Raw genomic sequence first — 14,764 nt, forward strand, 5'->3', positions numbered from 1 at the left:
GTGTGATCTAACAATTAAGATGGAGTACGCCGTATAAATATCAGAAATCTTTGCAGCTATAGTCGACATACTACCGATACTTAATTTACTGTTTAAACTACATGAGAGAGAGAGAGAGAGAGAGAGAGAGAGAGAGAGGGAGGGGTGGGTGGGTGGGGTGGAGTCACAATGCTTTCTCATTGACAAGTTCTTGTGGTGAATGCTTTAAGGGCACTAATGGGAGTATCCTGTTCGGATGGAGCTTGTGGAAGACGGCTGAACAGGGCACCTGTCGACGACGTCCAAATGGTGATTATCACTACTGCGTGACATTTTAGACGCAATAAGACTAAGCTCGCTGAAAACGTTATCAACAGCCACTCTGTTGCTGACACCCCGATACTCAAGCTACAAAGCTTTAAGTGCCCTACGGTGAACCAGTTCAAAGGAAGCACTAAAATCAAAATGTATTTAGTCTCATACAAACTATTTATCAAGATGCAAATGCCTAGACTCCAGGTACTCACTGTATGGCTCTAAGATAACTTTCCAGCACATTTAGAAAGCACTGGGGCGATGGAAATTAACCTGTAATTATTTCACTAGAACTTGAATCACCCTTGCATTCAGAGACGGGCACAGTATTGTTCAAGGCCATCCATGGTTCTTTTCGGTTTCCTTGAACGAAAAGCAAATTTGTTGTGTACTGGACAAGGGTGTCATGTGTCAAGAAGGGAAATGTCTAACATAATAATAATAATAATAATAATAATAATAATAATAATAATAATAATAATAAAAACAGTGTTTACTCATCAAAGATACGTGCCGAATACAAAAGTCAAGGAAGAAGGTGACATCAGCATTTATTATGATGAAACTGCGTTTATCGCTGACTGTAAAAACGGGTTTCCCCTTGGGGAAGGTTACCCACGTTTCCTCAGCATGAGAGTCACAGCGATCCCACACATGAGATTCTATCTCAGTAAACAAACTTGGTGATGCCTTGACCGATGGGCATACTTGTTAAACCAATTGGTAACATAGGATTATAATTACGTCTTAGTTGGTTACAAGAGTTCAGAGGTCCGTATTGGGCCTCTTATCATCTTAACACTTTATCATGCTTATAGCTTGTACCGCCATAAAAGCAACTTAATCTACAATCAACCAACTAAAAATTGAGACATAACCCGATGACTGAACCACTTCCTAAACTGGCGCATAGAAGGAGAAAATGAAACTGGCCGTGTGTTCAATCTTAACTAATTATTATGACCCACAAAACGACAGTAGTCCAAACTATTTAAACTAATCCATAAAAGGCAACTTAAAAGAAAAGACACAGGCAGATGAATAAGCTAAGAGGCAAACTCTCTCATAATAGGAAACCAATAGCCATATGGATCGATAGGCAAGCTACGTGATAAACCAAGCTGACACATTCAAACTGAAACAAATCAACTTCTGGAATCAAGCGCCCAAGCTCGACCTACTGTCGTATTTTTCAAAGGAATTTCCGCTGACAGAGACTCATGTGACATATTAACATCTTTCACTTGTTTATCACCAGTTTTATAAGTCTAGGGCCATAAGCGAAGGGGATGCCAGATGATATCCCTCCCTCCCCCGCCAATTTCTTTTTCGTTTGTTTACTTCTGGTGAACGCGCTATTTTTGTTTTTCTTATTTCACCAGTTTACGAAAGTGTGTTTTATATACATGACTGCGTTGGTTACAACTGTTTCTATTGCCAGATTGTATGAATTCAGCATTCAAGGAGGGAAATAACAAAAGAAAGACCGAGGTCGATGGTAGGTGATAAATTTCATTGACGTCATAAGAAGCGTTACCAACAGCAAGGAGATTGCATTTCGTGGTGAAATCATACGGCATCGCTACATGCTGTAGATTTATTCTAGTATAGAATATAAAGAGTCAGTGATGCAAACATAATTAATGCATGATAATAGTCCTGTGAACAAAATTCACCGAAAACCAACAGGAATAATCCAGCAGTGTTGCCAGCGGTCAGTAGGCTATGCCGGGTGGTGCAACCCTGGTTGCGAGCCGTAATTTTGGCGGGCTTTAATTCCATCCAATAATTTATCAACTTTTATTCATTTTTCCTAATAACCATTCGTTGTACAAGGTTGCAATTAATTTTGCTCACAACTCTGTAAGTTTTAAACAATGGAAACGGTAAAAAACCAAATGAATCTGGAAAGTACTGACGATCCATTTGCTCAATAAACTTCCTCTCTCGTATCACTACTCTTGTGAATTTCTTCCCTCAAACTCTGTGAAGCTCTCGTTATATCTTGTAGGCCGTGGTCTGTTCCCTCCAGTTTTCTTCTCAATTCTGTCAGTAGTCTTCCTTCCGCCGAAGAGCTGCCTTTAATTCACAATTCCACCATCTAGCTCATTCCTTTTCTTTTTTAACAAATCACTACATGAGGACTTTCTGCTACTCTAAGGAAGTTACTGTTTAACCATTCAGTCTCCAAGAGCATACCTACGAATATTTTCTTTAGAACAATGAATTTTCCATCCAAAACACTCCGAAAAAGAGAGTGTCTTCTGAGTAACTCCAGACACTAAGCTCACCGCATCATGTCTCTTTCTTTCCCCTATTTCTACATGTACATCATCCAACACGACTACAGTTTCACCACCTACAAACTTTGCAATGTAAACAGTACATGTAGTAGATGTAGAAATAGGGGAAAGAAAGAATGCGGTGAGCTTAGTGTCTGGAGTTACTCAGAAGACACTCTCTTTTTCGGAGTGTTTTGGATGGAAAATTCATTGTTCTTAAGAAAATATTCATAGGTAAACTCTTGTATTATATACATATATATACATCTATATATTTATAAATATATACATATACAGTATATATACTGTATATATATAATGTATATATTATATATATATATATATATATATATATATATATATATATATATATATATATAAAACCATCATTCTCCCAGAGTATACCTATGAATATTTTTGAATATTTTCTTAAGAACAATGAATTTTCCATCCATATATATATACATATATATATATATATATATATATATATATATATATATATATATATATATATATCTGGTTACATTCACTAGAACTGTGTCTTGTGGCTCAAAGATGGCTGATTAATACTTAGAAAACAGTAGATTATACGGTGTGTGAAGAAGAGGTACTGGGAGAGAGAGAGAGAGAGAGAGAGAGAGAGGGTTTTCCTGTTTCAGCATTGCATACATTTTATTAGGGTCTTGCTGACAGAGCGCGTTGAGCCCCAACGTTACATCCCAGGGTCTTCGCCGCGCCTTGGTGACGTAATAAGCGTAGTACTATGTTTCCTACAATGTTGAGAAATAACAAGTCTGTATGCGTCATGTGTTATGCTGAAAATATTTGTATTGCTCATATAACCAACGGGCAGTTTGTGTGTATATTTATATGATAAGATGAAATGAATTAGCCTATATAAGTCATATGAGGAACTGAAAACGTTCAAATGCCTTATAAAGCAGCTCGCAAATGTTTTACATACATGGCCAAGTGAAAATGTTTACGTGTCATGAGATTAAATGGCAGTGATTATTTGTATCTTACGATGAGATGAAAATGTTTATAATTATCAGATGACGTTTTGAAAATTGTATCTGTATTTTACGATAAAATGAAAATAGTTGTTTGCGTCTTGTCACATAAGGCACTTGCTTATTTAAACTGTGTTAAAATGTTATGGGTTAAGTGACAATTAAATTTCAAATAAAATGTCAGATAAAAAAGTTTACGTGGATCTTGTTAAAATAGTGTTTCCCGATAGTTGTATTATAAAGAAAAGTCCCAATTAATGTAAAGATAGAAAGCTTCTTATATATATATATATATATATATATATATATATATATATATATATATAATATATATATATATATATATATGCGAGCACGAATTTAGCTACGAATTTCTTGCCCATTCTAATACGAATCTACAGTGCTGGTATCGATATATCAACACTGTACTCATAAAAGTAGGCAATAAAACCGATACAGTTCGTTCACAGAAACTAAAGAAACGTTCGTAATATTATTGAATAGCACCCCATGCATATGGTTCAATCCTCAGCTCATTGACCGACAAACCACAGTTGAAGAAAAGGGCAAGGTAGATTTTGCAAACCATGAAAAGTTTTTTTTTTTTATTATTTTATATATTAGTAAGCGCACCATTAAAACGATTGACTCGGATAATTTCAAGTCTCTTAGTAACATGCGGACCACTGAAATCTTAACAAAGATAATTTCATGTTCTTGGCGAAAGAAAGGAGAGAAGAGAATGAAAAGTAGAATAAATAGGCAAACGGCAACACTGATCCTGTAGAGGCGGTCAAGAGATAGATGGCAAGTGGCGAATTATCTCGGGGAGTCGGAGTCTCGGAAGAGGACAAGAATTTCAGTTGGTGTTTGGTATGCGTGAGGTGTAGGTCACCGCCCATTGGCTCCCGATCATTGGTATTAAAATCATCAATAAATTGACAAATCTTCGTAGTGCCGCACGCAGTGAGGTTTATTTGAGTGTCCCCGAGAGTGAGCGCCATGTATGTTATAACTGGCAGTCTGTAACAAGAAAAAGAGAGGCCCTGGCTAAAATTATAGAATGGGATTGTAGATGCGCTTGCTGTGTTGGTGTTGGTGCTGGGGCGTCGTCTGCTTGTTTACATAGGAATCGGGGGCCTTACTTCTGTCGCTTGTGATCGGCCTGTGGGGAAAAGGAATTGGATTTTCGCACAACTTTATCTGGATAAAAAGACAAACGTGACTGTGTTTCTCGCGTGGAAAAGGTACAAACGACATTCATAAACCAACATGGGAAATATTCACACTGTGGGACCGAACGAAGCCTTGGTGGTATCAGGTATGTGGTGACAGACAGACGCTGTTTTGGATTGAACTTGACCTTTTTTTGAATTGTTTTGGCGGGTAAGAGCTAGTGACATTTAAACGGGGTTTTTTAAAATAAACGCTTTTCCATTTGTTGGACGCATGTCTGTATGATGTGCTGTTTTTATTATTTGTGAGAGCTGTAGGTTATAAGCGTTGGGTATTTTATTAGCTCAAGTTAGCGTAAGCCTAGTCCTGGTCCCTTTCGCATACAACCGCTAAGCCGTTGATGTGTTTGATGTGTAGCCTATTTAGTTTACCAGAGGTTGCATAATTTATATTTAAGGAAAGTTACGTTTTTTCTTATAATTTGCCTACGCATGTGTGATAACTGAGTAGCCTTCTTACTGATTTGCATAACATGTAAGTAGGTCAGCGTTAAAAATTTTACAGAGTTCTGACATATGCCTAATACGTGACTCCCTCCATGATTATACTGGTGTTAATGAAGAGGAGCCTGGTAGTTCGTTAATTTGAGATTAAGCACATGGCAAGGGGCCATGCCCTAGGACATCCCGTAAGCCTGGTAGCACTGGGAATCGGGTAACTACACTCCGTAACCCGACCATTTTTGCTCTGGTTTTAGTGAACTGGAGTGACTAGCCAAGTACTGCGATTCGTATCTCTTCTGTACTACGACAAACAAAATAAAAGATAACCTACGGTACATGCGTGGTAAAATGACGGCAGACTTGTTTTGTACATAAACAACGTTTAGATCCAGAGGGTACCATAGGGATATGAGAACCATTAGCCCATTGTTGGCAGATCAGCACGAGTTGGTACTATTAGACTATTAACACCCGAAATTCTGTTCGCTCTCTTATTGATTTCTAATACAGGTTACAAGTTCTGTGCCCCGTGGGAACTCATGTCAGCAGCACTCGGTTTATTTTTGGTCTAATAAGTTATATGTGAACATTTTAAATTTATGCCATGAGCCTATGTGGGTTTCCATACAGTTGTAATCGCAACATATTCTCGGTTAACCTTACGTGTGGTTATATACAAGTTTGCCTTTAAATAGTTTGCCCTAAATTTTTTGAGTAATCATTCAGCAAATACCTTAACGTATACAAAAAAGATGAATGTCTGTAATTAGTGTACTTTTGGATTATAACCGGTAGCATGGCAAAGTCCATGTTTGTGATACCGTTTTACCATAAGCTTAATGAGTCAAGGTTCCAGACATAGGCCTACAGTAAATGTCTTGGATATACAGCAAATATTATGCCATCTGCATTTAATTTTGTTATGGTTACTTGGTATATTACAATTATGCAGAGAAAGTGATTTTTTTTTTTACAAAGTAAACTGGGTTGTCGTTCAAACATTTCTGAGGGAGATTCCAATAGTAGTTCTACTGTAGCCGCTTATAGCAAACAGTGTTCTATGGGAGACTTGGGCTGTGTCCAGATCAAACTACCACCACCAAAGTGGGTGTGGCGCCATGCACCCATACACATCGTCCTCCCCTACACCGTCCCCCTTCCCCCATTATCGTAAAGTCCTTCCATCCCACCCTCCCATCACCCCAGAACGTGTGTAGACCACGCTACCTCCGTCCCCCACCTCTCTCTCTCTCTCTCTCTCTCTCTCTCTCTCTCTCTCTCTCTCTCATTGGTTTTCGTTCGTCTCCATATCTTTTCCCCTCAGCAACCAGAGGGATGTCACTGTCCTTGAGACTGTACTTAGTCCATCTTCTGTATTCCCTCCCCTCTGTCCCTGCTTAAAAAGTTTACTTTTTTGCGAAATGAATTTTACTTTTTTTAGGCTTTCCATCTCTTTAATCCCTTACCACTTTGCTTGATGGATGTTGTAGCCCCGTTCGCAATCTACTTTGTGTTTTAGAAAGTATTTTTTGTACGATGCTTTTATGTAAGTCTCGTCTCGTCTCGTCTCGTAACCATGTTGCCGAGAGAGAGAGAGAGAGAGAGAGAGAGAGAGAGAGAGAAGGCTTTTTATAGCACTCCTTTACGAGTTACTCTTCCTCGGGGGCCTTTCCTAATGTTGGAAGCTGGTTCTATGGGGACCGTGCGAGAGGGGTGTTTGCTTACAAGTTGTTGTGGTATGTAGGCACCTTATGTAGATAACATGAAAGTCTCTCTCTCTCTCTCTCTCTCTCTCTCTCTGAAAAGGACAAGGTGCAAGTAAACTGTGTGGAATTTTACAAACCATCGTATAATTTATTTTACTTCCGTAGTAGCTTATGTGATAATAATTCCATGCACACACACACACACACACACACACACACACATATATATATATATATATATATATATATACATATACACTGTTTATAATTATAAGTAAGTGAATTTCAATTGCGCCGCCAACTTGTTCAATATTTTTCTTGAGAGAGAGAGAGAGAGAGAGAGAGAAAGAAAAAATAACTATTTCCTCATGTATTGACGCAATCCTGGCTTTTGAGGGCCGGTCTAGGCGGGCCCAAAAGTAATCCCGGTTAATCTGTCGGTATTCGGAACATTCTCATCATTGTAGGTCAGTAGAGTATTCTTTAGAGTCATGTATTGCCTTTGTTATTTTGTTCAACTTCGAAATATTGTTCCCTTGTTTATTTTTTGCTGTTGGAATTCTAATATTATGTGTTAGTATTTATAGTAACAACGTAAGCATGATAACTGTAAGCTTTTGGATGGAGAAATAAAAATGCAAAAGTGGGTACGTGTAGTGCTGGGAGGTATAGCAAAAACATGATTCTTTTACAACCTATTGTTCATTTTCTTATAGCGTTTTAGTTTTGCCATTCAACATTTTATATAGGCTATATATGTATATATATGTGTGTGTGTGTGTGTGTTTATGTATTATGCATGTATATACAGTATATCAGCACAAACTGTGGTAAATGGAGAGATGGCTGAAGTGCATGCAGTCCTGGGGTGGTGGACTGAATATTTGGAAGGTTTGTTGCTTGTGAAAGATCAAAGTTTGAGAATGCTTGTGAAACTGACTGTCGAAGACCAAAACTGGTCAGACACCAATAGTAGATGTGTTTACGTAAGCGAAATGCTTTCGGCTAATCAGGGTTTGTAAATGATTATGTGGATAAGGGAATGGGAGAGAGGACTCATGTTATCATTGTTATGAAGGTAGAGGGGATAGGGGTAGCTGTAAGAATGATAGTGTATAGGCTAACGTTACCTAATACACCAGGGAAGGTGTATGGTAGGATTCTGATTGAGAAAATAAGGCAAGAAGGGGTCAACTGGGGAGAAAGACGGTTTGTGATTCAAGTGTTTGGTATGAGTTACCGCATATGAGAGGTTTGAAAGTAAAGGAAAAATGCTCCTTGTGGAACAGCCCACATGGACCTAGAAAAAGCACGTGATTGAGTCGGTTACGAGGCATTATGGAAGACGTTGAGGATGCATGGTACATAAAAGATAGGTGGTTGATAATGGTGATGAGCTTTTATGATGGCTGAGGAGATGGTTATGATATGTAGGCAAAAGGGTAACCTAAGTGGTTTGGCGTAATAAAAGTGGGTATGAAACCCTGGTGCGTTACGTCACTATGTTTTTTAATGTCACCCTTTTCTTGACGATAATGCGTAAATTCAGTAGTTTAGTATGTCTGAGTGGTTTCAATGTAAACGAAATGTGAGAAGTCAGAGAAAATTAATTAGACATAGGTGGAAAGTTATGGGATTTAAAAAAATGGAGATGTTAGTGGAGTATGGAATACTGGATAATTGCAAATGATTTAGTAGTGATTGGGGATAGTGAAGAGAAACTGCAGAAACCAGTGAGAAAGTATGACTGTTTTTAGGAGGAGAAAGTTGAGAATCAATGTGAGAAGAGGTGACTTTATGAAGGAAAATGGAAAATAGGAAGGGGGAGCAGTGAATGTTAATATGGCTGGTGGAACGTTTTAGCCTATATTGCTAATAGGAGGGAAGGGGGGAGTATGAAGTGGGCGTGCCTCCTGTTAATGGACGGGGACCAACAGATTTTCCTAAAAGTATTTTTTTAGGAATCCCTAAACCCGTTGAATGCGTTATTTAGTATCGGAATATTTATAGACATTTTTTTCTTTTTTTGTCATTTGGATCAAATTACATTGCTTAAAGTCTGTACATTTTACACGCTAATATTTCTCTCTCAGTAAATGGGCTAAGTAAAAGGATTATTTCCTCGTCAACTTTCCACTAAGAAATACTCAGGCGTAAGGTTTAACTGTCCCTCGAAAAAATTAGTTGGAATGTTGGTCTGTCTTCGTCTGTTAACAAGTGGCGTACCGAGCCCCTGTCTAGAATGTTTGGCTAAGGATTACTCATAAGCTACAACTTGCGAATCTATAAAATGTGCAAAATAGAGCTGCCACATTAATAAAGGGTGTCGCACCCCGGGAAAAGATTACCCCGGTATTGTTTGAGTTGCATTGGCAGCCTATCAAAGCTAGAATAATGTGCCAAATATGTGGTATGACCCATTAAGACTGGGTGTCAAAAATATTTGAAAGATTTCCAGCATAATACGGCAAGCGAATGAAGTCAACAAGTGCACAAGACTAGTAAGATGAGTTCAAGTTATGTGTCGGGATGCATCCCGAATATTTGGTTCTAGTCTTGAGATTTGAACCTAGACCTAGATAATAGACAGGAAGTGCTGTACTGAAAGTCTTTCAGACAAAAACTACTTTCATATTTTCCGAGGGGTTTGATAGTGTGGATTTAACAATTAATGTGGAGTACACCACATACCTTTTTTTAAATATCTTTGCACAGATTTCTGTAGGACAAATGAATCTGTGGGTTCCCCAAAAGCACCTTCCCTGGGGTGGGACCGAAAGAGAAGCCAACCGTAGGCAAGAAGTTTGGGTGGGGTGGTCCGTCTCTTAAGTCCATGTCATGCAAAGTTATGAAGTCGATGGTCACGTTCCCCCAAATTTCACCGATTCTAGTTTGAGTCTAAAACCATTCAGTTTGAATTTTGTCCTTGAGGGCGACGACCTTGCAAATTGTGTAAACTAACTGCACCAGAATCCTGTGAAGAGTTGCTTGTGTGAATCAGTTTTTACCTTTTTAGAAGCCTATGAAAGTTCTTGTCTATATTTATAAAGTTGGCAGTGCTGCATAATAATAATAATATATATATATATATATGTATATATATATATATATATATATATATATATATATATATATATATATATATATATATATTGTGTGTGTGTGTATTATTGTGTATAGCCCTCTTTATATATATATATATATATATATATATATATATATATAGTTTATATGTTTATGTTCTTGACGTTTATTATTATTATTATTTATTATTATTATTATTATTATTATTATTATTATTATTATTATTATTTTTCAGGATCAAGCTTTTCCTTAACAGGGATTTGCTCAAGAGGAAAACAAGACAACAGTCATTTTGCAATAATAATAATAATAATATAATAATAATAATGTGTGTAATAATTATATAGTAAACTATATCACTATGCAAAATAAACATGCTTGTTTATTTTATATAGTAATACGGTTTACTATATAATTGTTGATTTTTATTACACAGACTGTTTTTCATGAGATTGTGAATTTCATAATAATAATAATAATAATAATAATAATAATAATAATAATAATAATAATAATATTGTGGGCTTGCTGGATTGCTGGGATCAGGTTGCCGTAATGGCTGAATCACCGAGTTCCGTTCCTTGTTCTGGTCCCCTCGCTCTCTTCACCTTTTTGGCTGCTCCGTCAGCAAGAAAATTATGTTTCCGGTTTAGGAAACGCTATTATCTAGACCTATAGGTCCCCTGCTGTCGGGCAGGTAGGTAACCGGTAGGCCTATCTATAAATAAAGGACCGAATTTCAGTGCCGTGTGAAAAGATATTTATTTGCCTGAGATTTATCTCAAGAATATTGGGGTTATTTTTTAATTTTTGCTTAATTCCTATTCCTTTGATAGTGGCTGAAGGTTATTTTCCCTCAGTCACGTCTTTCGACAATGATGAAAAGCTGTCTTCGATATATGTTTTTAAAAACCTAATTCCTCCCATATGAACATTATCGCTTGAATCATTAGAAAGTTCAAGCGAAGCTGCAGTGCATTACTACCCTAATACTAGTATCCTTGCATTTAATACATTTTTATCTCTGTTGATTTATTAATTATTCTTTAACAAGTGAGATTTTTCTTTCTGTATTTCCCTTTACCTCCTCTTACTTCTTCCTAATGAACACCATAATCTTTGGAAGCTTGAATTTCAAGTCAATAGCTGTGAATCTTTGTCCCCATATAGAATAGGTTCATCTTCTGAATAATAATAATAATAATAATAATAATAATAATAATAATAATAATAATAAACTCCGAAGTTCTAGGTAAACAGAAAAGTGTGTGAATGCGCGTTCTTCCTTTCTCAGATACAGAAGGCGTGACCCCGAATATATTAGGAGGAGTTATTAACGAGAGAGGGAGAAATATATATTTGCGTTTCTCTTTTGCTGCGTTCTCTCTCTCTCTCTCTCTCTCTCTCTCTCTCTCTCTCTCTCTCTCTCTCTCTCCACTCCTACCCTTCTCCTCCCAAGACGCCCCCTCACGTGTGCCTTTAGCCACTGGAGGAAACGATTTTCCTCTCGGGCAAGGCACTAAAGGAGATGATGTCCTTTGGATCGTAAGTCCTCCTCCTCCTCCTCCTCCTCCTCCTCCTCCTCCTCCTGTTTTTTCTCTTCGTTTCCTTATTTTTCTTTTTCATTCATATAATCGATTATTTTATTTTTCTAATCCTATTATCTTATTTCTTTTTGGACTCCCTCTCGTCTTTTATTTTTTATCTGTTTTGTTTTCCTGTCATTTTTTTGTTATTAACCCTTTTCCTTCCCTTTGTCTTCTGTATCCCATGTTAATTCCTTCCTTTATGTCTTACTCCCACTTCCTAAGTTTTTAGCCTCATATGTCTTCCATTTAGACTCATTTGGTGTGATTCTGTTCTTATTTCCGTGTTCCCTATCTTTATTCCTATTTTAGTTATACATTTTTCATTCGTTATTGAATGGTTTGTTCCTTTTCTCCTCTTCATTTCCTTGTTTCTTTCTCTTTTCTTCGCTGATTTTCTTACGTTTCCCCTTTCCTTGTTTTTTTTCCTTCCTTGTTTTTCCCCTTTTCTTTTTTTCTCCTTCCTTTTTTCCCATTTCCTTGTTTTTCCCTTTTCTTTTTCCCATTTCCTTGTTTTTCCCGTTGTTTTTTCCCTTCCCTTGTTTTCCCATTTCCTTGTTTTTCTCCTTTCCCTCTTTTCCTATTTCCTTGTTTTTCCCCTTTCCTCGTTTTTCCCCTTGTTTTTTCTCCTTTCCTTGTTTTTTCTTCCTGTTTTCTTGTCCTCATTCTTTTCTGTTTTCTTTCCTCAGAATTTATTCATGTTTTGGTATCCTCTTCGTCCCTCACTTCCTCACTTTCCTTACTCCCTTCCTTATTCATTTAGTTTCTAACGTTTTGTATTTTCCCTTCGCCTTTATGCCTCAGTCATTCCCTCTTTTTTAATCCTAACCTCCCTTCTGTTTGCTCTGTTCAGTTTTCCCCATCCATAATTTTGTTCTTTTTCTTTCCTTATTTTCCTTTCTCTTACTTCATTATTCTTCATTTTCCACTCCCCCTAACATTTCTGATTATACGTGTTCTCTTTATCCCCATTTGACTCTCTTCTGTTCCACATTCTCATGTGTCTCATTAACCCAATATTAAGGAATCGCTTAATTCCACTGTCCCTTAATTTTAATTCTTTTTTATTTTCCAATTTCTTGCCGCCTCCCATCCCCACTCTCTCTCTCTCTCTCTCTCTCTCTCTCTTCTGATTCTCTCTAAATCTCTCTTCATGATTTTCGTTTTCTTCCCTTCGTTCTTCCCCCTTCGTTCATTTTCCTCTTCCATCCCTCTTCGTTACTCAGTTCCTCCTCCGGCGCATTCCTCCCATCAAACTCCCCCTTCTCTCTCTCTCTCTCTCTCTCTCTCTCTCTCTCTCTCTCTCCATCATTTTCGTTTTCCCTCAATCTCCCTTCTTCTCGTTCATCACCTTTCGTTCATTTTCCTCTTCCATCTCTCTTCATTACTCAGTTCCTCCTCCTCCGGCTCATTCCTCCCATCACTTCCCCCTCTCTCTCTCTCTCTCTCTCTCTCTCTCTCTCTCTCTCTCCTCCATGATTTTCGTTTTCCGTCAATCTCCCTTCTTCTCTTTTTTCCCCCTTCATTCATTCTCCTCATCCATCTCTTCATTATTCAGTTCCTCCTCCTCCGGCGCATTCCTCCCATCACCCCCTTCTCTCTCTCCCTCCTCTCTCTCTCTCTCTTTCTCTCTCTCTCTCTCTCATTTTCGTCTTCCCACAATCTCCCTTCTTCTCGTTCTTCCCCTTTCGTTCAATTTCCTCTTCGTTCTCTTCATTACTGAGTTCCTCCTCCTCCGGCACATTCTTCTCTCCTACTCCTGCTGATGATGCTGTATCTCGGCTGCCGTTTCCTGCTGTCCTCTGCTGCTGCTTCCTGCTGTCCTCTGCTGCTGTTTCCTGCTGTCTTCTCACCTGGAATAACTTTGGACTGGTGAGACTTCTCCAGTCTTCCCTTCCTCCTGGTGGGGAGTTACGACGCTCTTTAATTATAGATCTCGAGGGTGTCATTAGATGTTTAGGTATTTGCTGTTCATGTGTTTCGGTATGTTTTCTGTGTAGGTTTTTTTTTTCGTTTATATAATTTTTTTCATGTTTTTTTATCTTTATTGTGTAGGTGTTCATGTCATTATTGTTTAAGTGTCTGTGTTTTAGATCTGGCCTTGTTTATTCATTACAGATCTTAGGTAATTATTTTTGATGTATAGGTGATTATATCTTTATTGTTTAGGATTCTATTTTTCAAGTATTTAAGTATTTAGCCCTTAGAGATCGTAGAGATTAATTTATACGGACGTATATCCTATCATCTTTATTTAGTTATTCACGGTCCTAACGTTTAAATATTTACTGTGGAAATGCTTTTGTATTTATTATTTAGGATTACATTAACATTCAGGGAGCGCAGTCAAGTTTGCTCTCAAGTTCTTCTGATTTGGAAATATTAAGTTTATCTAAAACTATTGAAGCATTATTACTAAGGACATTGTTTGAGATATTACAGCCTCTAATTACACCAAGCTTTTCTGAAGTGTTTAGGACTTTTCAAAAGGATTCTCTTTAGAATTAGAGTCATGAAGCGTGTTATTATGCGTTAATCAAATAGGATGAAATTCTGCTCTATTTATTAATTTTTATTTTTTTCAGGCGAAAGGAAATTTAATGTTGATATGGATAAGCGACGAAGCCAGAATGTAATGAACTTAATGGAAGATAATTTTCAGTTTTTCTTTCATAATGTATGGCCCATTTGGTTAATGAGAAAAAATTTAAAGTATTTTGTTTTCGCATATATTGTGTAATAATTTTAGTTGCATTCTTGTATGTATTTAATGTAACCTTTACATTGTTTTTGTTGTATTATAAAGATTCTTATCCTAGTTGTTGATATATTGACGTGGATGGTCGCTTTGCAAGTTGATGTTTTTGACCTTGGGTTGTGTACATTCATAATAATAATAATAATAATAATAATAATAATAATAATATCTCGTTGGAAAGGTCTCCTCTTGGAAGTGGGCTAACGAAGTTGCGCTAATAATAATAATAATAATAATAATAATAATAATAATATCTCGTTGAAAGGTCTCCTCTTGGAAGTGGGCTAACGAAGTTGCGCATATGTTATGAAACCACAAATCTGGGGTGTGATTCTGTAAATCACAGACATGTATGAGAC

The 14,764-nt window shown here is 37.2% G+C and overlaps 1 protein-coding gene across 2 annotated transcripts in view; it reads left to right on the plus strand.

Annotated features, from left to right (window-relative positions):
- The window catches only part of Flo2 (flotillin-2), a 107,346-nt gene that overhangs the window by 6,146 nt on the left and 86,436 nt on the right, over nt 1-14,764 (plus strand). The window contains exon 1 of one of the 2 annotated variants that reach the window (XM_067085691.1): nt 4,414-4,913. The exons of the other annotated variant lie outside the window; for it this stretch is intronic. Coding sequence (XP_066941792.1) covers nt 4,865-4,913 — 49 coding nt within the window. The 5' untranslated portion in view covers nt 4,414-4,864. Of the gene's footprint in view, nt 1-4,413; nt 4,914-14,764 lie in introns of those variants that run through there. 2 annotated transcript variants of the gene reach the window in all.

This window comes from Macrobrachium rosenbergii, chromosome 42, assembly GCF_040412425.1.
Source record: "Macrobrachium rosenbergii isolate ZJJX-2024 chromosome 42, ASM4041242v1, whole genome shotgun sequence".
NCBI lineage: Eukaryota > Metazoa > Arthropoda > Malacostraca > Decapoda > Palaemonidae > Macrobrachium > Macrobrachium rosenbergii.